This window comes from Arachis hypogaea, chromosome 8 (assembly GCF_003086295.3).
Source record: "Arachis hypogaea cultivar Tifrunner chromosome 8, arahy.Tifrunner.gnm2.J5K5, whole genome shotgun sequence".
NCBI classification, from domain to species: Eukaryota; Viridiplantae; Streptophyta; class Magnoliopsida; order Fabales; family Fabaceae; genus Arachis; species Arachis hypogaea.
The window spans coordinates 39,509,547-39,534,169 of NC_092043.1; the positions used below are offsets into that span (position 1 = coordinate 39,509,547).

General features: G+C 33.1%; 4 protein-coding genes across 11 annotated transcripts; all 4 read right to left on the minus strand.

Annotated features, from left to right (window-relative positions):
• Positions 1 to 1,219: 1,219 nt before the first annotated feature.
• On the minus strand, positions 1,220 to 3,553 carry LOC140174732 (protein MAIN-LIKE 1-like). Its single transcript, XM_072200237.1, has 4 exons — positions 3,482 to 3,553; positions 2,129 to 2,871; positions 1,959 to 2,046; positions 1,220 to 1,864 (listed from the first exon to the last, which is right to left on the minus strand). Exons 1-4 carry the CDS (start codon positions 3,551 to 3,553, stop codon positions 1,220 to 1,222), a joined length of 1,548 nt encoding a protein of 515 aa, XP_072056338.1.
• A 4,127-nt stretch (positions 3,554 to 7,680) lies between these two features.
• LOC112705363 (uncharacterized) lies at positions 7,681 to 10,482 on the minus strand. Its single transcript, XM_025756199.1, has one exon. It carries the CDS (start codon positions 10,480 to 10,482, stop codon positions 7,681 to 7,683), a length of 2,802 nt encoding a protein of 933 aa, XP_025611984.1.
• Positions 10,483 to 13,003: 2,521 nt separating this feature from the next.
• Positions 13,004 to 17,538, minus strand: LOC112707406 (probable ubiquitin-conjugating enzyme E2 25). Of its 4 annotated transcripts, none has more exons than XM_025759127.3 (8): positions 17,317 to 17,538; positions 17,025 to 17,133; positions 15,998 to 16,129; positions 14,894 to 15,910; positions 14,717 to 14,780; positions 14,504 to 14,643; positions 14,099 to 14,410; positions 13,004 to 13,492 (listed from the first exon to the last, which is right to left on the minus strand). In XM_025759127.3, the coding sequence occupies exons 1-8, from the start codon at positions 17,394 to 17,396 to the stop codon at positions 13,208 to 13,210; spliced, it is 2,139 nt and encodes a 712-aa protein (XP_025614912.1). In that variant the 5' UTR covers positions 17,397 to 17,538; the 3' UTR covers positions 13,004 to 13,207. The 4 variants fall into 4 exon arrangements, with proteins under 4 accessions (XP_025614912.1, XP_025614911.1, XP_025614913.1 ...); XM_025759126.3 differs by having other exon boundaries at positions 15,992 to 16,129; XM_025759128.3 differs by lacking the exon at positions 17,317 to 17,538 and having other exon boundaries at positions 15,992 to 16,129; positions 17,025 to 17,316.
• A 2,422-nt stretch (positions 17,539 to 19,960) lies between these two features.
• On the minus strand, positions 19,961 to 23,646 carry LOC112707407 (thymidylate kinase). 5 transcript variants are annotated; one of them, XM_025759130.3, is made up of 8 exons: positions 23,509 to 23,646; positions 23,360 to 23,413; positions 23,063 to 23,120; positions 22,383 to 22,739; positions 21,655 to 21,766; positions 21,439 to 21,498; positions 20,815 to 20,919; positions 19,961 to 20,377 (listed from the first exon to the last, which is right to left on the minus strand). In XM_025759130.3, exons 3-8 carry the CDS (start codon positions 23,098 to 23,100, stop codon positions 20,264 to 20,266), a joined length of 786 nt encoding a protein of 261 aa, XP_025614915.1. In that variant the 5' UTR covers positions 23,101 to 23,120; positions 23,360 to 23,413; positions 23,509 to 23,646; the 3' UTR covers positions 19,961 to 20,263. The 5 variants fall into 5 exon arrangements, with proteins under 5 accessions (XP_025614915.1, XP_025614916.1, XP_072057840.1 ...); XM_025759131.3 differs by having other exon boundaries at positions 22,383 to 22,736; positions 23,509 to 23,638; XM_072201739.1 differs by having other exon boundaries at positions 22,383 to 22,736; positions 23,517 to 23,616.
• Positions 23,647 to 24,623: the final 977 nt, after the last annotated feature.

Genomic DNA, 24,623 nt, shown 5'->3' on the forward strand with positions numbered 1-24,623 from the left:
TCAAGAAGTTTTTCTACCGCATTCCAACAGCGGTGCTCCATGACACCGTGAAGTTTGATTGTTTCACAATCGGTAGTGACGAGGACTTGCAGGTTATGTTTCTTTCTCGTAGGCAGTTTCCCGAGGTAAGGACACCAGAGCTGTTGGCAAAGTTGGTTGATGTGGTATCTAGCTCGGGTGGTTCGAACCGGAATGCCAATACTATAGCCGCGGTTGCCGGCTCGAGCTCGAGACCTGCTGTTGCTTCATCCTCTGCTCCTGTGTATGAGCCACCGATGCAGCCTGTTGCGTCCCCTTCGTTTGTCGTTGATCTAAGCAGCAATGTTGGAGACGAGGTTCGGTATGGGGAACATATTCCCAGCGAGGTACATTGTCCCACACCGGCTGGTGTTGGTGATGGTTTGTTTGATGATCTAGATGACGATGACGTCGAGCCGGATATGATCGCTGATGAAAGCGGCGATGATGTTGGAACTACTGTTCCGAGGAGGGCTACAGGTGGATCTAGCTCTGGCACACAGCAGTATCCACCCATTTTTTCTCGTTGGACCTGGATGCCATGCGGCAGGAAGAAAATGCTCTGCAGCCCTCAGGATTTGGCGCTAGAGATACCGAGGGGTCTGCCGGTATGAACGAATTCCAGGTTGGCCAACAATTTCCAAATAAAGATGAGGCGCTGTTGAGTGTGAAGACGTACAGTATCCGTCGAGGGGTCCAGTACAAGGTCGTTGAGTCTGACTACCGCAGGTATGTGGGAAAGTGTTCTGAGTTTGGAAATGGGTGCACATGGCTGATTCGGTTGAGTCTCCGACAGCGGAAGGGTATCTGGGAAGTGAAGCGATACAACGGACCGCATACATGTCTCGCCAGCTCCATCTCCAGTGACCACAGGAGTCTGGACTACCATGTGATATCCACCTTCATTATGCCGATGGTTAGGGCTGATGCAGCTGTGAACATCAAGGTGCTTCAAAATGCCATCACTAGCAAGTAAATCTCCAAACATCGAGCCAGGACTCACCCATGGAGTACTCTCCTGAAGGGTATGATCATCACCGGGAACACCAATGAAATAATCTCCAAGACCTCCACCACCAACCCCAGCATCAGTGTGACTCGGGGGATCTCCCATACCAGATCCATGCGACCCACCAGCATGCCCGCCCTGATGGGCACTATCAACCCCCGCAGCATCATCTCCCCCAGGCATCTGGGCACCCTATCTAGCAGCACCCACCCTCCTCCTGCCTCCACAACCACGTACTCTCCCCCCACCCCTAACTGGGTCGTCTCCGTCATCCATAGCCTGATCCACCCAGTTCCACTCACGCTGGCTACGACGTGTCCCAACTCGTGCTCTCCGCTCAATACGACCTCTATCAGGAACATCCTCGACCCGGTCCATATCTGGAACTCGGCCGGCACCCCTCTGCGTGGCCTCATCTGGAATAGGAATACCTCTCGGATCCCCCAATAACATCTCCGGCGACAGAAACCTCTTTCCGTGCTGATACCACCATGTCAAGAAATCATGTGACGGACCGGGATCGGGCACGATGTCAAACTGTAGAATGTGCTCCACACGCTCCTGCCAGTGAAGATGCCAATCAGCGTACTGTGCCGGGAACCAACGGTCACCTCCTCTCCCGTCCTTCGACATCAAGAAGTCGATGTTCAGGGCGGGAGACGGTATCGGCTGAACGCCACCAAACTGAGGTAAAACTCTGTCAACCTGATGCCACTCGACAACTGCAAAATAAATCAGGGACGTCCTGCACCGCCATAACATAGTATGCCGAGGCTCCAAGACCTCCGGATGGACAACCTGGATGACGTCGAGTGCGCTATAGGGCATCCATATGAACTGAAAAATTCAACATAAAAACGTTTGTACACTTATGTTAGACAATGTAAAATGAAACAATCACTTAAGATACACTTCTGTTTTGCGTACTTACCTGCCGAGGCTGTAACAAGTCGATCTTCATGCGAGCCATCTGTACCCGAGGTCCCTTGTTGCTAATCCCAGGACTGTAACCAGACCATCTGCGTACGAGAAACATAAAAATTGGTTGCATAATCGAAAATAAATACCAGAAAAATATATAGTATAAAACAATAACGGTACCTCGAGGCAAGGGGCCAGCTAATCTCCTCATACCCAGATGGTCTAAGAGTGGGAAACCTCCAGAAGATCCAAGACTGTAGTAACTGTAAAGGGCCAGCTAACTTCACCACATGTCTGTTGGCGACTCGGCACATGCACCTGTACAACCATGCTAGTGTCGCCGACCCCCAACTGTAGCGACCCATCTCCTCAAGCCGAGCAACATAAGGTAGCCATCTGATGTGTATACGATTGCCGGACTTGTCGGCAAACAGCTGCGTGCCCAATAACATCATGATATAGGCCCGGACAAAGCGCCTAACCGTCTCCTCATCAGCCCCGTCTGGACACTCTGCAAATGTCTCCTGAAACCAGGTGCAGTTGACTGCGAATTTCTGCACCTGGTTCTCGGGAGGTAAAACACCGAACAACTCATGGAACCACTGCCAAGCAGGTCGACCACCCTCAATGTAAAGGTGGAAGTCTGTCAGGCAACCACTAACATAATCTCCGTCGACTGGCAACCTCAGCTGGTATGCGACGTCCTGAAGCGTGATGGTGCACTCTCCAAACGGCATGTGGAAGGTGTGCGTCTCAGGCCACCACCTCTCGACGAATGCGCTGACTAGGGGCTCATCTAGTCGGAACCATCTGTCGTTCAGTCTCGCAAGATGGTACAATCCGGCCATCTGCAAGTACGGAATGTATCTCTCATCAAGACGCATCCCCTGCTGCCGCCTAACGCTGGATATGCAACGACGAGGCTGGCCAGTACATAAACCGCATAATTAGAACCGATGCACAAACCACTAACATATACAACATATTTCATATGGAACCAGAAAATAAATCGTGATGGGTAAAAGATATATGAAACAAACGACCAACATTTTATACACAAACCGCTCACTCAAACCATGTGCAAATACCATCAACAAAAGCAGATGCACCACGTGCAAATAACATTAACAATAACATATGCATTTTCACATTTATCATAAGCCACTACCGTTAACCGCTTACACTAAAATAAACCGCTAAAAAAAACCATTAACAAAAACCACCGTCCTACACCACCAACCTAAACCACGACCCGAAACCGCTAACCATCACTAAAACCACAATCCAAAACCATTAACACAAACCGCTTACAAAAAATAATTTCAAATACCACTAAAGAAAACTACTGGCCTAAACCACCTCCTTACACCTCTAACACTTAAATAAACCGCTATAAAAAAAACCATTAACAAAAACCACTAGCCTACACCACTATCTTAAACCACTATCCTAAACCACTTACAGTAACATAAACCATTATAAAAAACCATTAACAAATACCGTTATCATAAACCGCTTTCATAAACCACTAACCTCGTCGTTGATCACACCGGCGATATGAGCTACTCCATCCAAACGATAAAGCCTTCCCGGATCGTCCCCCATCGACAAAAAAAGCCGCTCTGCTCTTACTCGTACTGAACCTTGGTCTTTTTCTCTGGGATTTGGTGGGGTCGAAGAATGAGAAAGTGATTCGAATGAACTTGGCTCGAACTCCTTTTATAGCCGAACCCCTTGTAATTCGAATCAACTTGATTCGAATTACTATGCAAATCACTTTTCACCTAATTCGAATAAACTAGATTCGAACCTCACTAATATGCGCTTCTCCTAGTAATTCGAATTAAGTAAATTCGAATTTGTTAGGTATAATTCGAAACGAGTTGTTTCGAACTCCCTTATTTCATTGCATTCCTAGTAATTCGAATTAATTCAACTTGAATTACATGAGAGTATAATTCGAATCTAATTGATTCGAATTATATAATAATTGGTCCTGGTGGATTCAGGTGTGGATTTTTGATTTGGCTGATTTGGATAATTTCTAACTCTCCTTGGCTTATTTGGATTTTTTACCCCCCAAAAAATATTAGGAAAATTCTACCGTGCTGAAGGAAAAATTTTTCCTCATATGCTAAAGGGGTGTGGCATTAGAAAAGCGGTGACGGGTGTTAGTGTTATTCTCATACTTGTAGACAAATTTTGTGTTAAAATAAAATGGGTATAATATGTCAATATCATAAATATTTATTATATTAGTTTAATTTACTTTTAATGATGATAATTTATTTATTGAAATTTATTGGTTTTGAAAAGTTTTGGCAGCTTTAGATTTTTTTGTGAATATTATCCAACAGCTAGAATTATAGGAATTGCTCCATAAAATAGTAAATTAAAACAACAATAATAACAACAATAATATCCTTTTAAATTAATAATAATAATAATAATAATATAATAATAATAATAATTTAATTTTTATTTAAAACTATATTTTTGTTATATATATTCTCATATTTAACTTATATAATAATAAATATATTTTTACCTTCAAAATAGAGATGAATCCAAAAATTTAATAAAAAATAAGTTAAAAATTAAAATATTATATAATTAAATATAATATTATATATTTAGTAATATATATAATCATAATTAATATTTTTTAATTAAAAGATACTAATAAGTGTTTTTTATATAAAAAATATCTTAATTCTTATAATTTTTTATTTTGGATTCAATAAAATATAAAAAATTATCTATTTTTTGTTAGTTTATTTTGTTGAATATTATTGTAACAGTAAATTATATTTTTATGTTTCATATCATAAACAAATATGCTATAAAATAATATAAATAAATTATTCTAATAACTTTGTTATATGCATTTAAAACATATTTTTAAATAAAATATAATTGTTTTAATGAAATTACTTAATCTGTTATAATTTTAATATCATGAGAAAAATAAATAAAATTTAAAATAATTTACTTTCATGCCTGTACTATAATATGTAAAAATTTTTTAGTTATTATAATATTAAAATATTTTTATATGATAATAAGTATGAAAATTAAGAGAAAAAATATTTAAAAAAGAAAAAAATATAAATTTAAAAATATTAGAAATTTATTTAATCAAAAAATGATTGAAAATAATATTTATCTCAATTTAAGGATTATTACTTGCTTTTGAGTTTAATAATTTAATTATTTGTCTAAGATAATTACTTACTCTATTTTTTAAATAAAATTATATAATATATAATAACTTTAAATACTTAAAATTGTTAACTTTGTTCAAAAAAGTTATGCTTGCTCTCTTTTAAATTTGTCCTTACTTTAAAAGAAAAAAATTATTCAAAACTAATGAATAATGTTATTTTTACTCTGTTTCTTTTTATTTTTGAGTTTATATTTTTTTATAAAATTAGATGAAAATCTATTGAACAGTTAAAATTTTTTCTGCAACATTTTGGTTTTGTTAAATATAATTTTTTTTAAATACGTTTCATCTAATTTAATAAAACCAAAATTTTTCAGCATAAATTTTAATTATCCAATAGACTTTCATCTACTAATTTTATGAAAAAATATATAATCAAAAATAATACTAATAATTAATTTTGAATATTTTTTAAAATTAAAAATATTTTTATTTTTTATTATTATACAAATTAAATATGAGAATATATATATATATAAATTTTGGCAAAAAAAAAAGATTTGGGTGGTGATATTCTAACTCTTTCTTGTTATTAGCATTATTATTATTATTATTATTATTATTATTATTATTATTTTAGAAGGATATTATTGTTGTTATTATTATTATTTTAATTTATTATTTCATAGACTAATTTCTACCTGCTAGATAATATTCACAAAAAATTTAAAGCTGAACGCTTTACAAAACTAATAAAGCCCAACAAATAAATTATCATTGTTAAAAGTAAATTAATCTAATATAATTAACATTTATGATGTTGACGTATACTGCTTTAACACAAAAGTTATTTATCAATGTAAAAGACACGGGTCACCTTTGCTCTAGTGCCACATCTCTTCAACACATGAGGAAAATTTTTTCCTTCACCACAGTAGCATTACCCAAAGTATTATGGCATACTTGATAATTTTCCTATACTTTATAGTATTTCATCCACACATGTAGTTTTCTCACTCTTACCAATTGGATCATTCTTTTTATTGGATTCCTCCGGCCCATTTTATTTATCATCTTGGATGATCACTCCGAAATTTCAGGCTGTATCCTTTTATTGAGTTTTACTATTCTTTGTTCCTGCATTTTCTTTGTTCGTTTTTAGGTCATTTAGATATGCAAAATATGTTTATTCCTTAATCATTGTTACGGATATTGTTGACAAGGATAAAAAATTCAAAATACAGCGGAGAAGTTTGAACTCCCCTTGATGTATGTAATAAGTGCATATTAATTTGTGTTGAACAATAGATATATCTATTTTATATAGCATAGAAAAGTTTTTAAATGTATTTGAAATATTAGTATTTTAGTAATTTTAATAGTTAATTTTAATTAATATATTACATATTTTTTTATAATTGAGATCAACAATTAAAATTATTAGAATATCAGTGTACTTAATATATTTGAAATTTTTTCTATAATATATGTATAATATTTTTAAATAATAAATTTTATATAGTATATGCATAGTATTTTTTAATTTTATATAAAATACTGATTTTTTTCTGTTATCTATTATTATATATTAGAATTTCATACAATTTTTTTTATTCAATGATAAATAATAGATAAATTGATGTGATGTTTCTTGTAAAACTAGTAAAATAAAAATTTCTGAAGGATTCTTTTGTTTAGAAAAAAAATCATAAACTTGGGTTCAACGGCAGCAAGTCAACAACCATAGATTGGAAGGAACAATAATCCAAGAAAGATTTCTAAATACTTAGTATTCTTTTTTATTTTTATTTTTTTGGCTTTAAGTTAGTTTTGGAAGAATGATAAAGGTCAATACTTTTAGTGAAAAAAATAGATAACTAATTTGTATTAGTTAATTGCCTTTTCTTTTAAATAAATATAAAATAGATTTTATTACAATAAATTTCAAACTTTTTTCAACTATACAAAAGCCTAGTTGTAAAAACACTTTCTTAAAACTAACAAATAAACGCTACTTTTAAGACCTGTTTGGTAAGTTTTATAAATTATTTTTTTGAGTTTTTAACTTATAAAAACTAATAGTATTAATATTTGGTGTAATTTTTAAAACTAAATTGTAGATTTCTAAAAAATTATTGAAGTGCTTAACTGCTTATGAAAAAATCAAACAAAAATAACTTCTCTCGTACTAAAAAATTTTTTATCACATTTTTTTAAAAATAAACACTTTTAAAATTTAAAAATAAAAAAATTTATTTATAAATTATTTTTAATATAAACATTTATTATTTAAACTATTTTTTTAAATTTAATTAAACTATTTATTTAAACTGGATCTTATACACCTTCAAAATTTCATAGTATACAAGGCTAGCCAAACTCATCAGCCACATGAACAGTCTTTTTACAATACCAAATTTATTTTAAAAAGACTAACAGTAAACTCACAACAAAACACAATTTCATAACCACAATAGATTTGTAGAGAACTCTGCTTGTGTTCCCCTAAATACATTACTAAGAAAAAGAAAAACTATAATTCACATTGGTTTCAGAAAAGTGCACATTACATGTTTGTTGTTTGTACTTCTCCTTCTAATTCAGTTTCTGCAGGCACCTTATCATATGCAAATGACCCTTTGAATCTCTGAGGCATTATACAAAGAGCATCAAAACGTTGCTGCAAGTATACAATGATAGCAAACAATATACCCCCCAAAGGGATCACAATATCCCAAGCAGTTGAGTAAAAATCTGTATCAGGATCTGCATACAGGTATGCAAAATTATCTACTTCAGCATAATTGTGAGCCCTGTAGAGATCATAGGCATGTGGCAACACTCTCACAAATGTAGTTCCAATGTAAAATGAGCATGAAAGAATTTGTGCCCTCTTTATGTTTGAGAAAATGTTCAAAATTATCTGTGGCAAGAGAAAACCATCCATTACTAAACCACCATAAGACTTGAAGTTTTCCCAAGAGGAAGGTTCTCGGTTGTAGTACCCTCCGGCGTATATAGAAGCTGAAGCTCGACCCTTCTTCAATTTGAACAGGAATACGACCAATAAACCGGCTGCAAACAAGGGTAAGGCGACAAATGTGGCCTTCTTCTCGGCATTCCAGAAACCTTCCTTGCTTCCGTTGGTCTTTCTTGATGACCAAGTAAGGTATAGGAGCCGGAACTGCAACAAGAAAGCTACCATGGTTGTTAGCCTCACCGCGATTTCATTGACTTCAAGCCATCCAACAAAGCCATATACAATGTTTTTGTTGTTAGGATTTTGGCTGAGAAGAGCTTCAAGGTTCAGAACAAGAGGTATCATGTAGCCAAAAGTGAGAATCGACATCATCATAATTGAGATGAAGGGTAGCACATCAGGGTTCCTCTTTACATGGTAGAGTTGCAATCCAACAAAAACACATGCTAGAGTGGTGGATATCAGTGCTATGATGACCTCCATATCCATTCTCCAAGCATTCCTTCTTAATGATATCACGTAATTTGTTGATGCAGATAGGTCTAAAGGCTTGAAGTAAAGAGGATCTGACTTTTTGCGCGTGCTTTCGATGCTTCCCCTGATGCGCCTCCCATTGGTTGTACCTAATGGTGGAAACTGAAAGTTCACCATAATCTCACAGTCCAAAGAATACGTATTTATAGCATTTTTTGAGGAAACTTCGCGGCAGCCTACCATACACAAGGTTCCACCTTGAGCATCATAAATTCCTTCGGCAGTGAGCTTCACCGACTCAAATGACTTATTACTGAAGAAAGAATTCTTGTCATCTATCCCCGAGAGAGACAGCGGTGTGAGGCTAATCTTGTAGCTAATGTTGAACAAGCTACCAGTATTGCTGTTGTGGATATCAGGAGGAGGAACTTGATCTGAGAAGCTTGAAACAGAATCCGAAAACATAGGCATCCCCAAATCATAAAATTTATCAGCAACAAATAAAGGAGCTGAATAACCCCAAGCTACTCTTTTTCTTGACTCTCTAACTGACATATCAAATCTCATATCATAAGAATATGCCTCTGGATAGCTTTTCCCCTGGCCTTCAACAGGTTTTTGGTTGTGGCATGATTTGTTAGCTATTTCTAGTTGGCTGTACTCATACTCTAAGCCATGACCAATCACCACAGATTGAGCTTCATCATTTCTGAATTTGATCCTCTTGAAGTAGCCTTGTTCATTTGCAGTCTTGTTGCTCCAAATTTCCCCAACTATGCTACTAGTGTTTTTGATCGACCAAGTCGAGGGGAACCTCAATCTTAATCTCACCGAGCAATCGTCAACAGGAGTGCCATCCACGGAAGATGAAATTCCCTTGATATGGCAAGCTACTACACACAAAACATTGCTCTTCTTATTCCACCACCCTTCACCTACTAATATGTTTTGGGGATTTTTTTCTTGGTTCATACCATAGTAGTAGTAACTATTATTTGAAAATTCAAGAAGAACCCTCATCGTATGCTTCTGAGAATGAGAACACTGAATGGCTTTCAAAGACATTAGTGTTGGCAATTGTCCAGAGCTGCCATCAATAGGAGTGCAATTCTTAGGAGAATTGCATTCATCAGAGTACTCCAATGGGAGCATAGCAATGGCTCTTGAGATTGAATATGAGCAAAAACTTAAGGAGTTTGAATCCAATGACAAACCTTGTTCAGCATCAATTCCAGAAGAGCATTCTTTATCTGCCTCTGTGGAATCTAAGGTATACTTGTATGCTTCTTTTGGGAACATGAACACAGAAATTGGTTCAAAGTAACTCTTATCATTCTCAGAACTCAAGCTCTCCAACTTTCCAATGACCATGCTACTGATATTACTTGAACTGAACACATTGTTAAGCTTAAACACAGCTTCAAGGCCAATAGATTCACCTTTTTCGGAAAAATAAGTGCCTCTCCCAACCATGCAAACCTTCCCTGAGGATTCAGACCAGAACCCTTCAAGCTTAAAAGAAGTTACAAGATCACTACCGTGACGAATTCTCCTCGACCGGTGACTTCGGCTTTGAACATAGGTGAAGTTCCATGCAAGAGTGCTCCTGAATGAAACAAGGCCTTCAAGTTTGAATAAGTGAGAGGCCTCAGTTGTTTGGATTCTTCTTGGTTGAAGGTAGGAGAATTGGCTCCATGTTTCTCCATTTCCAAGGCCAGTGATCTTCTTCCCTCCTTGGAAGTAACCATTGTGAGTATCACCAAGAGGGAAAGTGTTAACCCTTTTGTTGGAAGGTGTTGAGTATGAGACAAAAGAGTTACAGTGGTTGTTATATGAGAGTTCTGAAGCAGAACAGGCAAACTTGATGGACAAGAAAGTGAAGAGAAAGACGATAACTGAGAGAAGAGGATCCATAACAATGATCAAGAGTTTGTTTGTGTTATGAGAGAGGAGTGGTTGAGGGAGAAAAGAAGAATTGAGTTTACTTATATAATCTCTCTATGTCTCTACTACATAGTAGTAGTTACCAAACATCGAGTTTGAATCCTTTGAAAAAAAAATAGTTAGATAGATTATTATTATTATTAGAGGTATACATGGCTCAGCTTGAAGATTCGGTCCGGATTCGAATACTTTTGGCGCAAATTTGATGTGATTTTATCAGGATTAAGGCCGAATAAAGGTCTCAAGAATAGACGCGATCATTATTTAGGACCGGGTCCGAGTCAAGGCGAACCCGGCTTCACCCGATTCATGTACCTCCTAAGGGAACTGAAAAAGGTATATATGTTTTAAATTAATTTTAATATTATGTTATATTAATTATAAATTTATTGGTTTGTTTTTAATCACATTTGTTAAATTAGAAAATACATCAAAAAAACATAGAATTAGAATTTATAAATAAATTCAAATTTAAATCAACTTTTCAATAACAATTTTTTTTTTATAAATAAGTGCATCATATTTTTTTTACATAGAACTTATCAAGAATGGATTTCACCAGTTTAGACCCGATTTTAGTGTGTCTCAAAAGTAGTAAGATTTTACCGGAATTAAAATCGAGTAAGAATCTCAAAAATAAATTCAATCATTATTTAAAGTTTGAGTCAAGATAAATCCAATTTTTACTCAACCCATATGTACACCCCTAATTATTACAGTTATTTAAAGTTAAATTAGTCCATCTCATAATCTACTATAATAATAATCATAATAGTTCTAATCACTAACCCCTAAGCGGTCTCTAATTCACGCCGTTTACTGATTTGATTCCTAAGGTTTCAATTGCATTATTGTTGTCTTCGAGATCGAGCTCCAAACACTATGGCGGTCCCTCGACCCCAACAATGACTCAGTAAACGGAGTGAGCTAGCACTCTCTTGTCGTTTGTTTTTGACATCCAATAAAAACAGAACGATTTCGTTTTTATATATTTCCTTCCGAAGTTATCGAGTTCCCATTGATTGTGATTTGCGTTGAAATTTGTGGTTCTTTTTATTGGTTAGAGATCACTAGGAGTGGATGTAGTATACTTAAGATAGAGTTGTGACGTTGATTCGACCATCTTTCTACTCATACATTTTCAGGGAAGTTTCCTTTCCTTAGAGATTTTCAACCCATGCATAGTAGAATACGAAAAAACAATTTCTTGGATATTTCAAATGTTATTATTTATTTATTTATTTGTCTTCCCTCTATGGTTGACCACAAAGACTTGGAATAATTCTTCATCACTCATTAAGGCAGAAGAAACTATGGAGTCAAAGACCAAAAAACAAGTTAGCAATGAAGACTTCTTAGTGCATTCCATCTATCCGTGAACAACGGATAAGATGTTGCCCCCTAGGACAGGGTACATCAGGAAAAATATTATAATTTCATATTAAAAAGGCATGGAACATTATACACCATACAAAATTATATACACAATTTCTTATATGTATATATATAAAACAATGACTAATCACTTGGACCCTTAAACTTTTAATTAAGGGTTAAAAGTCTGGCTATAAAATGATTTTCATTCGCAAGAATGAGGGATAGAATCTACATCACTTAGTTAAGAGACCAAGTAAAGTAACTATTAGATCACATGTTCATGTTTATAAGCTAACAATTCATTTTTTCTTAAACAAGTCTCGCAACTCTAGTGGGAACTGGGAAAAGAAAAAAAGAACAGAAACTTAACCTTATAATTCAAGTCAAATTAATTAGAATGAGAGGTTATATAGTATACAGCCGGCTATGTTTGAAAAGTCACCAAGAGTATTAAAAACTTTGAATTGTTTGTAACTTAGTAAATACATTCTATGATGATTATGATTAAAGTGGTTATAAAATTTTCACAATACATAAAAATACAATGAAAATTAAAATTCTATTTTTTTATTATTTAACAACACTTCTTTATTTAAAATAAAAATAAAAAATGCAATCAAATTAAAAATAGGATAAAACACAAAAAATACACAATCGAATTATTTTGTCTTTAGCAAAAATTCTCCAAATTTTATTATTGACAAAAATATTCTCATTGTTTACAAACGTAAGAAAATGATGTGGCAAACAGTTTTTTGTATAGCAAATGAATCACATCACACATTTTCTTTAATGGAAAAATGTTTTTTAATCACAACTAAGCACTTTTGACACGTTTTAAAATTATTTAAAAACATTTTTTGTCCATAACAAAATTCGGAAACATTTTTATCAGTGTCAAAAACACTTAAAAATATTACTAAATAGTAAAAAAATATTGCCTTAATTTTAGTTGCACTTTTTAATTGTTACCAAAATATTATAGCCATCATAACCACTTTAATCATAAACACCATAAAATTCACTATCTTAATATCTTATGTAATGCAGTGTTGTCAACGTAACCCTAAAAGAAACAAAGGAAAAAGTCAAAAGCAACCAGACAGAAGCCAAATTGAGATCATGAATAGACATATTTATCTCCTGTGACCTTAGCAATGTCCTTTAAATATTTATCTGCAACTGTAACTATATACATCATCCAAGACTATGTGCAGAAAGCAGTGCCCTGAAAGTGTTAGCCACATAAACATAAACCTTCTATTTAGTTAAGCCTTTTGTATCAAAGTCTCAAAATTGGTAATCACAATGAGAATGTTCAGGCTGCAGGCAAAGACAAAGGCTTGTTCACTATTTTTTTGGTGGAGAGGAACTTCTCACAGTCCTTAACTCCAATTTTTGCAAACTCTTTGACAATCATATTCACATATCCAGTTAGAGATTCCTTGAACTGCTTCGAGCAGCTTTTGTCGCCTTCGTCGACATCTTGAACCCCACCTTTGACCAAACATCCAACTTGCGCACCCTCCATGTACGCTTTGCATGCCACTAGAATATCATGAGCTCGGCTATAGAAATGCCCCGTAACAAAGTTCTCAAAATGCTGAAACCAAAAATAAAATGGACAGTTGAACTTCAAAACCTCAAATGGGACAAACACAAGTTCAAGGAATCCACAATAGAAAAAATTGCCTATTCTGGCACTTGCTGGATTCTTCTTCATTGACATGAATTCCATTTTTCGAAGTAATACTAAACTACCTTCATCGCTACGTATTGTGAACTCCAGAAATATCATTATAATATAGTAAACATAGCAGTTTCTCAGATGTAGGTCATAATTATTGATGGTTCGGAATGGTAATTAAAGGTCAACGACATAGAAATATAACAATCTTCGAAACCTGTCAACCATACATAAAGTTGGGATGAAGTTCCTCTAAAGTGAGAATATTGGTAAATTGAAAAAGTAAGTATTTAATCACCCTTTAATTAAGATAGTGGGGCTCACTTATGATGAAAGTTACAAATTCAATGGGGATTAACCCCTCACTTTATCACTATACCAATTTTTTCACTTTAGAAGAACCAAATTCATAAAGTTGAGCTTGATACAAAGACGAGAGATGATACAAGTAAACATGGCAATCAAACTTTTGAAGACAAATATCTTGTTTGAGATATAAGATTACCAAGACTAGAATCATACCTTTGGGGGCCTTTTCATCATATACATCATTGTTCTTAATGAAAGGATGAATGTGTCCTCATTATACTGCAGGGACTTTGTTTCACCATTTGCGGAACCACTCATGTGTGCATATCCAGGTTCGTTAAAGTAAGGCTTCGTATTCAGAATCAGACCTTGTATAGAGACCAGAACCTGCAGAATTGTTGAAACACCTGGAAGCCACTTCTCGTTCTTGTTGCCAGACCAGGTATTAAGCAGGCTAAGGCATACTTTGCCACAATTATACAAGTTCGGGTTGAGTCGAAGACCTCCAGAGTGGTAGTAAACTTGCTGCAGTGAAAAAGTCTATTGTCTAAGACTTAAATTAAAGAGAGTAGACGACAAAATAGTGTGAACTAGATTCGCTTATCATCAACCACTTACCGGCGGTACATTGGGATAGCCACTGGGGAAGAAAACATCAAAGAAGAAAAGACCATCATGATAAGGAGTCCCCACTGCTCCAATAATAACGGCCCTCAAAAGATCCATCCTTGATTCATAAACTCGGACAAATATTGTATCTGATGAGGAGAAATTGAAAGAATCAGAATATATAACATCCATTTGAAAACTGGAACACAGTAACAAACTGACCTGGCAAATCCTTCTCCAAAATCTTCCACTCGTCCTGGATTTTTTTAGCCCAATTCTTTGGATGCTGTTCAAGAAATAATCAATGGCAAAACAAAATAGTCAATTCATGGTACTATCAAACAATTAACCTTAGAAATAAAACAAAATGTATATCAAAATGCTGACCAAAAAGTTTACCTGCTTCAAGGAAGAGTTATAGCCAACAAAGCGATGATCTGATGGATCTTCAACAGTGTCAAATTGTTTAAAACTTCGAAATTTCATCATGATTTCATCCCGATCTTCATCAGAGATGGCCACAACTGGGCTATCTCCACTATTTCCTTCTCCGGCAGAATTGTGAACCGATGTGTTAAACTGCATATGCCCAGGAGGAGGATGAAGAAAATCAAGTGGACCATAGCTAGTTGAATTAGCATTGTAATCAGAAAAAGTTGGCATAAAATTCTGAAAATTTGTTGACCATGGGCCTTTTGATTCCATTCCTGGTGGATGAAATGATCCATTCTGTCCAATGAAACTTGGATGGTACAAACTGCTACTGCCACCTAGCTTCTTAGCAGTTTTAAATTTCCTCCAAAATGGTGGTGCACCTGCCGGTGGTGGTTTCACAGCCTCTGAATTGCCGACGAAACCAATAGCAGGCGTCTTTTTAACATGGAAAGGTCCTGAAAACCATTGAGACTTAGATGAGTGGGGTCCTGATAATGTGTGTGAACCACGAACCCTGCGTTGTGAATTAGCTACTTTCTTCTTACTAGGAGCAGATTGAGAAGCCAAATTTATTCCAGAGGAGTGATCAACATCACCCATGTTCATTTGAAAATTAGAAGCACCTGTTGAAGATCCTATGATTTTAGATTTAGCTGACTCTATCACCTGAGGAATTTCAGCATCTGATTGTGTAGGATACCAAGGATGCAAAGAACTATTCCCAGTTTGCTTCAAACCTTGTTCATATTCTGGCAACCAAGTAAACGGTGCCTCAATTCCAGGAGGTATATCCACATTATCAAAGTGTGCCTGTAATAAAGCATACTCATCGACTTGTGCGTACTCTTCAGAAATAAAATCAATGTAGTCATCATCAGCATCCTCATCATCATCATATGATAGATCCGCAACATGAGCATCAACACTTGTTAGGTTATGTGGTACCGAAGAATGACCAGTAGAAGTCTCAAACCCACTTTCCTGGAAATGATTCCAAGCAAAATGTTATACTCATGTTTCATCTTGGAAAAGATAAATATAAAGAACAAATGTTATACAAACCACAACTTGATTGCCATAGCCATTGTGAATAGATTCAATTGTCTTCCCCTTGTTACTTTTACCAACTTTTTCACCAATTATCATTAAATCCTCGCAATCATCGTCGTTGTCAATTTCAATTACATCCTGTGGAATGGCCTAGTAAAGTAAAATAGAATTATTCTATCTGAGTAAGGAAAATGCAGACCAGAAACATTCATATATTCAAACACAAATTAAGTAGCAAACATTTGCATCAAACATAGCTGCAGTGCCTTCACACCTAAGTGTTTTAGATTACAATTTTGCCATATTTAAGTTATAGCATGGATCACAGATTTCTGACAGGCTTCCACAACTTCACCATGCACGTAAAATTGTTGGCGTTAACTAACCATATTGTCTACTACAAAAATAACTATGTAAAAATGAAATAAGATCATCACTAAAGTTTATGTAAAGTCCAAATAGGAAAATCTTAACCAAGCTAAAGGTTGTACAAACTACAAAGTACAAAGCATAGCATAGCCATTATCTGTTTTCAAATCCCCTTAACTTTCAACAGTATTGAAGACCCAAAAGGGCAATAGAACATAACAGGAAGGCATAATCAATTCCAAAATTCGATCTAAAAAATTGGATACAACCGCAAAATAGCAATGACTCACAACTGAACGTTCTCAGTAAACACAATCAATTCTATGCTCACACACAGAAACAACAACGAAGGGTTACCACTTACCATAAAGTGGCATAACGATAGCAAAGAGTTATGTCATAATAAAAACATGAACAACAGAGCCAACTAAAAAAGGGGCAAAAATGTCGAGGAAAGAGAAGAGCAACAAAAAAACAAGTAAATCCCAAAGAGGACGAAGATCTTCCAATAGGTGATCATGGCTGACAAAATAAGCACCCAGATGAAATAATATTAAAAAGATGCAATCTTTTATCAAATTCAGGAAACCTCGCAAAGCCAAAATTATATTTTTAAAAAAATAATAAATAAAAAGGACAGTGGGAGCAGGAGCAGGATCATCAACAAAGTAAAAACCTGATTTTGCTTAACCAATCTGGAAGTTCGGTGAATTGGGGGAAGAATTTCAACAACGTCAGGGTCCATCTCCATCTTCGGAGAACAAGAAGAAGAATATGCTTTCCTTCTGTTATTTTAATTTATTCCACGGCGAAACAAGGAAAATGAAAAATACAAGAGAGCAAAAGAGAGTGAGTATTTTTTTGTTTTCTTTTTTTCTTCAAGGTGTTTGTTTAGGTAAGCGGAGTAAGGAAGTGAAATAAAATTAAAAACTAAAAAGAGAAAAAACGCAAAGGATAGAGAGAGAGACTTGGAGGTGTCGGGAGACGCATATTTGGGGATGCACGGCGGCTGATGACACGGCGGCTCCAATTTCGATCGGCTCATCATCGGCGGCGAAGGAGTGCGGCAAGATCTAATTTTTTTTATTTACGATTAGCCAATTTTTTATGGTTCCTGACTCGCTCTTGGTTTTTTATGTGGGGATTTATGCAATTTTAAATCCAAACTTCGATTTTGAAACCCTATTTTCATTATCAGTATAAAATAATGTGTATTTAATTATATAATATTATATTAATAAAAATAATTTTTTTATATTAATTATGTGAATGATTATTTAAAAAAATAATTATAGTTATATAATTAATAAAATATTTTATACTATTAATATATTAAAATTTTAAAATTAAACTATTTTATAAATGAAAATTCGTTGAATCTCGCATTTTTTTCTTTTGGTGGCCAGAAAAAATATTTATGTAAAGACAATAACTAAAATGTATTATATTAAATTATTTAATATTTTTTAGTTATTTTCTAATAAAAAAACATTTTTGTGTAAGTAATATTTTTATTTTTTGTTTATTCTTTTTTTAATTTTTTAAAGTTTTGTAAATAAAATATGTGATGAAATATGTTTTTACAAAAATACTAAATAAACTTAAAAAAGTAATCATTATATATTTATATATAAATATATATACAGTTTAATTTATTTTATTATGTGTTTTATATTTCAATATATATTATACGCTAATAGCTTATTTTATTATATATCTAACATAATTGATATTTTTATTAGTATTGTTGTGATGTGAATTTTTTAAATAGGAAAAATAAACCTACTGTTATTAAGATATATATAAAATTATAACATATCCACGAATGAAATAAGAATAATCATGTATTTAACTGTTTTTTAGTCTTATTTTATTTATACGGTAAATAGATAAAAGTTTGTCTTATTTAACTCACTCGTAAAATCGTAGTATAAATGAAATATGATATGAAATATAAAAATATAAATTTTTTTATAATAATATAATAAAAAAGTATTATTAAACACAAATTTTTATATAATAATTAATTAATTATTGATTTTTTATGTATATGTATTATGATTGATATAAAAAAATAATAAATAAAGACAAAATTAACTATCATAAATTTATATATTATTTTATATATTTTTTTAAAAAATTAATTAAGTACCAAACTAATCAAACCTGTGTTACTATAATGATATGTGAAAAATCTGGTTGCTCAAGATAGTCCCTATTTTGATAATTTTTTAATTAAAACTTAAAAGTATCAATTTCTAGGAAGTGAATTGTGACATATAAAAATTAAAAATAAGAAACCTTTTAGTAGAGAGTAGAGACTCTACCTCCTCAATTCTCGAAGACAATAATTGGATTTTATCAGTCAATTGGGGTAAAAAGAATAATTAGATTAATTCTAATAAATTATTTTTAATACTTTGGTAACATAACTTTTCGTTTTATTAATCATTAATTGATTATATGTTACATACTGTATATTGTATATGTGACGCTTGATTTAATCTAGTCATAATAACCGTCAACTTAGCAGTATTCTAAAAGTTTAACTTGAGGATCTAAATTCATTGTTATATCGATAATTTTTTAAGTAATACAAATGACATGTGTTTAGTAAATCAAAAAACATTAGCAACGAGCTGGAAAAATAAGAAAAATATTGTTAAAATAGAAATGAAAAGGGTGGGGAATAAAAAACCCTAAGAATATTTATATAGGAAATTTATTAATGGAAGGTTGAAATCTTTCAATTTTCATGGCTTCGCGCCTTGTCAAAGGAGATTAATATAGATTGCCCCAAAGCCAATCCTTTTTCTTCCTGAAATGGACATAATTTTTGCTATATTTACCATCTTGTCACTAAGTATGGAATTGGAACCTTACGTGTCTTACTTGTGAACTTTGAGAGTTGACTGTATTCACTATTCAGTGTCTTCAAATGTAAGATTCTATGATCTATCTATCCGTTGCTTGATAAACAAAATCATCGAGCATTGCTTATGCCACCAAATTTAACTTTTTAAAGCTTTCTATCACGGATAACTAGGGAGAAATTTATTTGAAATTTATTGCACCAAACTTATGAGATTATTTTAAAAGAATATTTTATATATACTAAAAATAATCACCAAATTAACTATTATATATATATATATATATTCACAATTTTTTCAACTAAATAATTAATTATAATAATTAAATCTATCAAATAAAATAACTAAATTTATAATAAATAAATAATTAAACTTGTTTAAATAATATAATAAAATATTAATAAAACATCAAATATGTATTTTTATTTGCATTAACTAATTGGTTACTGATATATTTTTTTTTTGGTACACAGCCAAAATTATATTAGTATATTGATTAATTCAATTTTCTACAGGAACAAAGAAAACATTATTTTAAATGTTGTCAAGGGGATAAAAATGAGAAGAAAAGGCATTTTCATAAAAAATATAGAATATTGACATAAATGAGACATGAAAAAATGATTTTAAAAAGCACAAAGAAAAAGTAGATTCCAGCCTTGACAATTTGATACCGTAAGCATGTAGATAATTAAACATACATAATAGTAGGAAAAAGTTCTGGGGACAAAAGGCCAAATTGGAGAATATGAACTTCAATACCATAGCCAAGAAACTCTATTGTAGTGTATAAACTATAAAGGTTTCTGACCAAAAAAAAAAAAAGAAAACTATAAAGGTTAACTTCAGTGAAATTTAATTATACAGTGCTCTCACCGAGATTACAAAAAGCCTATTTGCCATTATATATATAGAAAACAAATGTCTAACTAATGATACATAGGAAATAAGAATGAAACAAACACAACCGAATATTATAAGGTTCATGATTGATCCTCACATATTTGTCTATATCCCTTTCAAGAGTATGATAAGTCTACTTTTACCACAAGAGGGAGAGCGGCTTCTTCCCCTTCTGACACTCTGTGACACAATCAAATACTATCTCCTGTAACTGTTTTTCCACATCTTCAATGGGTTGGCAAGCATCTACAGACTGCACCAAGCCAGTGGAAAGAGAAAAAGGAGGAACAAAGGCAAAAACAAGAACAAAATAAGAAGGTTTATTTAGAATGAAATTCCACCCCCTTTGCCAACAAAATGAAAAGCCAAAAAAGTGAAACACAGAGTGACAGTCAGCTATAAAAATCTGTAGGCCTTGATTGGTAATAGTCCTAAGAAATACTACAGACATTTAAAGACACCAACGTGTCCAAAGAAAGAAACAGATACAAGTAAAGGAACAAGTAAAATATCTCCTCTCTAAAAAAATTAGCCAAATTTTGTCTACAAAAAACTAGGAAGAGTTGTGATAGACATTATCTTCATTGCCTAATGTCTATATTTTCTTCTGTTTTAAAACACTTATCAAATATAGCCTTAATGTCAGAACTGTTAATTTCAGGAGCAGTGGTCATATAAGCAGCCAATTACCTTCCAGGAGACATCATGAAGAGCTTTGTAACTTTCAGCAACTTTCTTCTGAAACTCCAACTTTTCATATCTCTCACCTCCATATCCTCCTCTTTCTGCGGCTTTCTGATATATATGGAATGTATGGGAAAATACAAATAAACAAACAATGGTACACCAACATGAATGAACCAATACTTAAATATGCTAGCCAAAAACACCGAAAGAGGTCGGAAAACCCTTGTGCATGTAGTGCCAAAAGCTCATTCAGGTTTATATCAAAGTGTTAATTTTACAGACGAAATAGCAGTACAGCACAACACATCTCTATATTAAGAACAGAACACCCTCTTGGAAAACGGTAATACATGTATGATGTAACTATTGTCCCAACTTCCCACACTCCCTTTACTTCAAAAAAATCTGAGCAAGATTGAACAAAGAAAGAGAGCCGAGAAACACTTCAGAAAAGAAGCATGGATTTCTTTCAGTAGAATAAAAATCTTGTTTTCCCAGCATGAAAGAAAATAAAAACCAGTGGAAAGTAAAATTTTCTTTTTAACAAAGCAGATATTGGATTGAGGCTTAAAACTTGCCCAAAACAGAACTTTTCTATTGGCTACACGGAAAGAAGTTTCATATTACCTCCGGTGGAATATCAAGGTAAGCTACCAAATCCGGAGCAAGCAGCCCAACCTCTGGAGCCTAAAAAATGTGTTCATGATTAACTAATAGAGATAGAACCTATTAGTGTAGTTAACAGAAAACACATATTACAAAAACTCTTAACTAGAATGGAAGCTCTCATTTGCGCCGTTGATTTTTTCACCGCAACAGAAAACAGATTACTTAAGAATTTACCTTACACCACTCAATATCAAGTCCCTTGGCAGCGGAGAAAGCCACACCAGAATATGAATAGCGGTCAACAATGAGAGTTGTTCCAGATTTGAGTTTGGTTTCCATCAGTGACCTACAAAGTCAACACACACATATTTGAATGTAAGATCTACGAGTTCAAATATGTTTACAAACTACCTTAACTTGTAAAAATACTTAAAACTTTATAAGCAACAGATAGTACTAGTCCAAACTAACCATCATAAATACATAAAAAACTGATTTGATTTAAGATATTTCAAAGTAACATTAGAATTTACTTGTAACCAAAAAACACTAGCAAAAATATACAGATAACCCAGTGCAACAAAATATCCAGGATATACATCTTGTTACAATATCAGCAAAGTCATATCAGCCATATTAGTGTAGTCATGAGAATCACTCAGATACATTATCAGATTTCTTTGATATGCTTCCCTCAAAGCTAAAAAACCTGCATATACTTAAGATTGGTATTATAACATCAAGCTAAGCAGCAGTTATTGATTTTTTTTGTTATCAGTTATGCCAACATAATATGGTGTAGATTACAAAATGCACAAGTTTATTGGAACCATCAACCTGAGCTTCCTAGTTCCTACTTCAATAAAGGTCCATCTTATTGTTTATACGCGCAGTCTTCAATTATACGGATAACAATGTAAACATTTATTAATCATCAGAAAAGGGTGGGGGAGACACAAAACCTCTTCTCCCAACGATTGGCACTAAAGAGGAGATGAATAGTATGATCATCCAACTGTGAAGTGTTAGTAAGATAGGCAGATATCATTTTCCCAACATCAGTGTTTCTGTCAGGAAATCTCCATAATTCAGCAGAAATTCCTTGACTCTCAAAATAATTGACTAGTCTGCTACACTGAGAGGACTTCCCAGAACGATCCAAGCCTTCTAGGACAACCAAGGCACCTCTACACACCTTTTTGTTGCCCTCAATGCTACAATTAAGATTACTATCCATTCTTAGCTTCTTAGGGGAGCAATTGGAGAAGAACTGAACCCGAAAATTGAATGATTTCTGCAACAATAGTTCTTTGAAACTTCTACAAAAGAAAAACCAACCCCTTAAATATTAGTACAAAAATAAAGATAAACACCAAGAATAGAGAACATGGTATGAACACAAGAAAAAAAAGAAAGATAAAGAAAAGAAATCAAACATTGCAAGCCTTTGCGTTCTACCAAAGAAAACTTTTCACTGGTTGAACTGAGAACTATTATGGATCGGGTATAATTTTCAAAGAGTATAACTGAAAAGAAGGTTGGAAAGGGAGGGGGGGAGGGAGCGGATGGAGAGACCATACTTAAATTTTGACGAATAAAATAAGATTTGAAGTTAAAAGCTTAAGAAGAAAATGGTTCTTACAGTGATTTAGAAGCTGTGGTACAAGTGCCACAGATCATATCCTCGCCCACCACTTAAACTGAACCAAAATAGTAACGTATAAAATTAAAGCATAATCATGAAATTCAAGAAGAAAATGGGCAAAAGTGGAGCAGAGGTAATAAACCAGATATGTAAATTATTTCATGACAGCAATTGAGTAGTAATTCTTCAATATACATAGAATGCAAGAGAGTTATTGAAACACTAAACTGGAAGTAATTAAACGATTCCAATTTCTAAGAAGCAAAATAACAAACACATAGAGTGCATTATTACCAAATGTTTGTGAATCAAATTCACGCCGCCATTGATCCGTCCTATGCATCATTCCTGCAATTTTATGATTGACAAGAAGATTATCAAGCAAACAAGAGGGAAGACATCAGAAAAAGAGACAGAGAGCAGAGCGAAGTTGAGAGAAAGACCAAATCACCGTCAGAGAAGGAGGCACTAAGAACTTAGGGTTTTCGCGCCTCTCATATCACTGTATTCACCCACTTTTCGCGCCCTTCTTGAAATTAATAAATTTAGTTAAAAAAATAAATTAATAATGCACTATTCCTAAAGTACTAAAGTGAGGGATTTTTTATTTAAATAAATTAAAAAAATATTTATTAAAATAAATAATTTTAAAAATAATTACAAAAATATTTAGTATGTCTTATTTTATCTGGTCATAAAAAAAATCTTATCCGTTTACAGTGTAAACGGGATTGTAAACGAAATAAGTTTGGGCGAAACCTATATATACATGTCATTCACAACAAGATTTTGAGCCTTATTTTCAATTTTTTCACTACTTTTTCCTCTTATCTATCCTTTTTTGACCATATTATTTAGTAACACTAAGATAGCGCACGTGATCCAAACATCAATCGACTGAATGTGATATAGCACCTCGCTAGGACAGCCGACTTCGCAGTTAGTTTTTTTATCTTTACGTTTATGTTATCGCATATATGTATATCCATTATTAAGATATTTGCCAAGAATTAGAATACAATTTATGATTGAACTAGAATACAATTTATGATTTAGGTGGCTAAATGTATCGTTAGCAACAAGTCACTGATAAAGTATAATTTTAGGAATGTGGTTCTAATTTTTTTTGTGATTAAATTTTTAAGTACATAATTATTAATTTAGATATTAAATATTGAAGTAAATTTTTTCAACCTTTAAAATTAATTTATTAATTAAATATTTTTAATTTATTAATTTAGTTATTAACAATCCAAGTAAAAATTATTTTTGAAGTAAACAATTATATAATTTTGTACTTATCTAAATTAAATTATTAAGTAAAAATTGTTAATTAAATTATTAATTATTTTACTAAATGTTTTTATTTTAATTAACGTATTGAGAAAATATTTATTAACTTAGTAATTATTAACGTAAAAGATTTTATTTAAATAAATTTAGTTAGTATATATTTATAAACTTCTGTTAAATAAATGTATATAATAGTTAACTCAGTTTGTTATGTCAATGCACGTATATAATATATTTCTAATTGTGATCATTTATTTGTTATCAG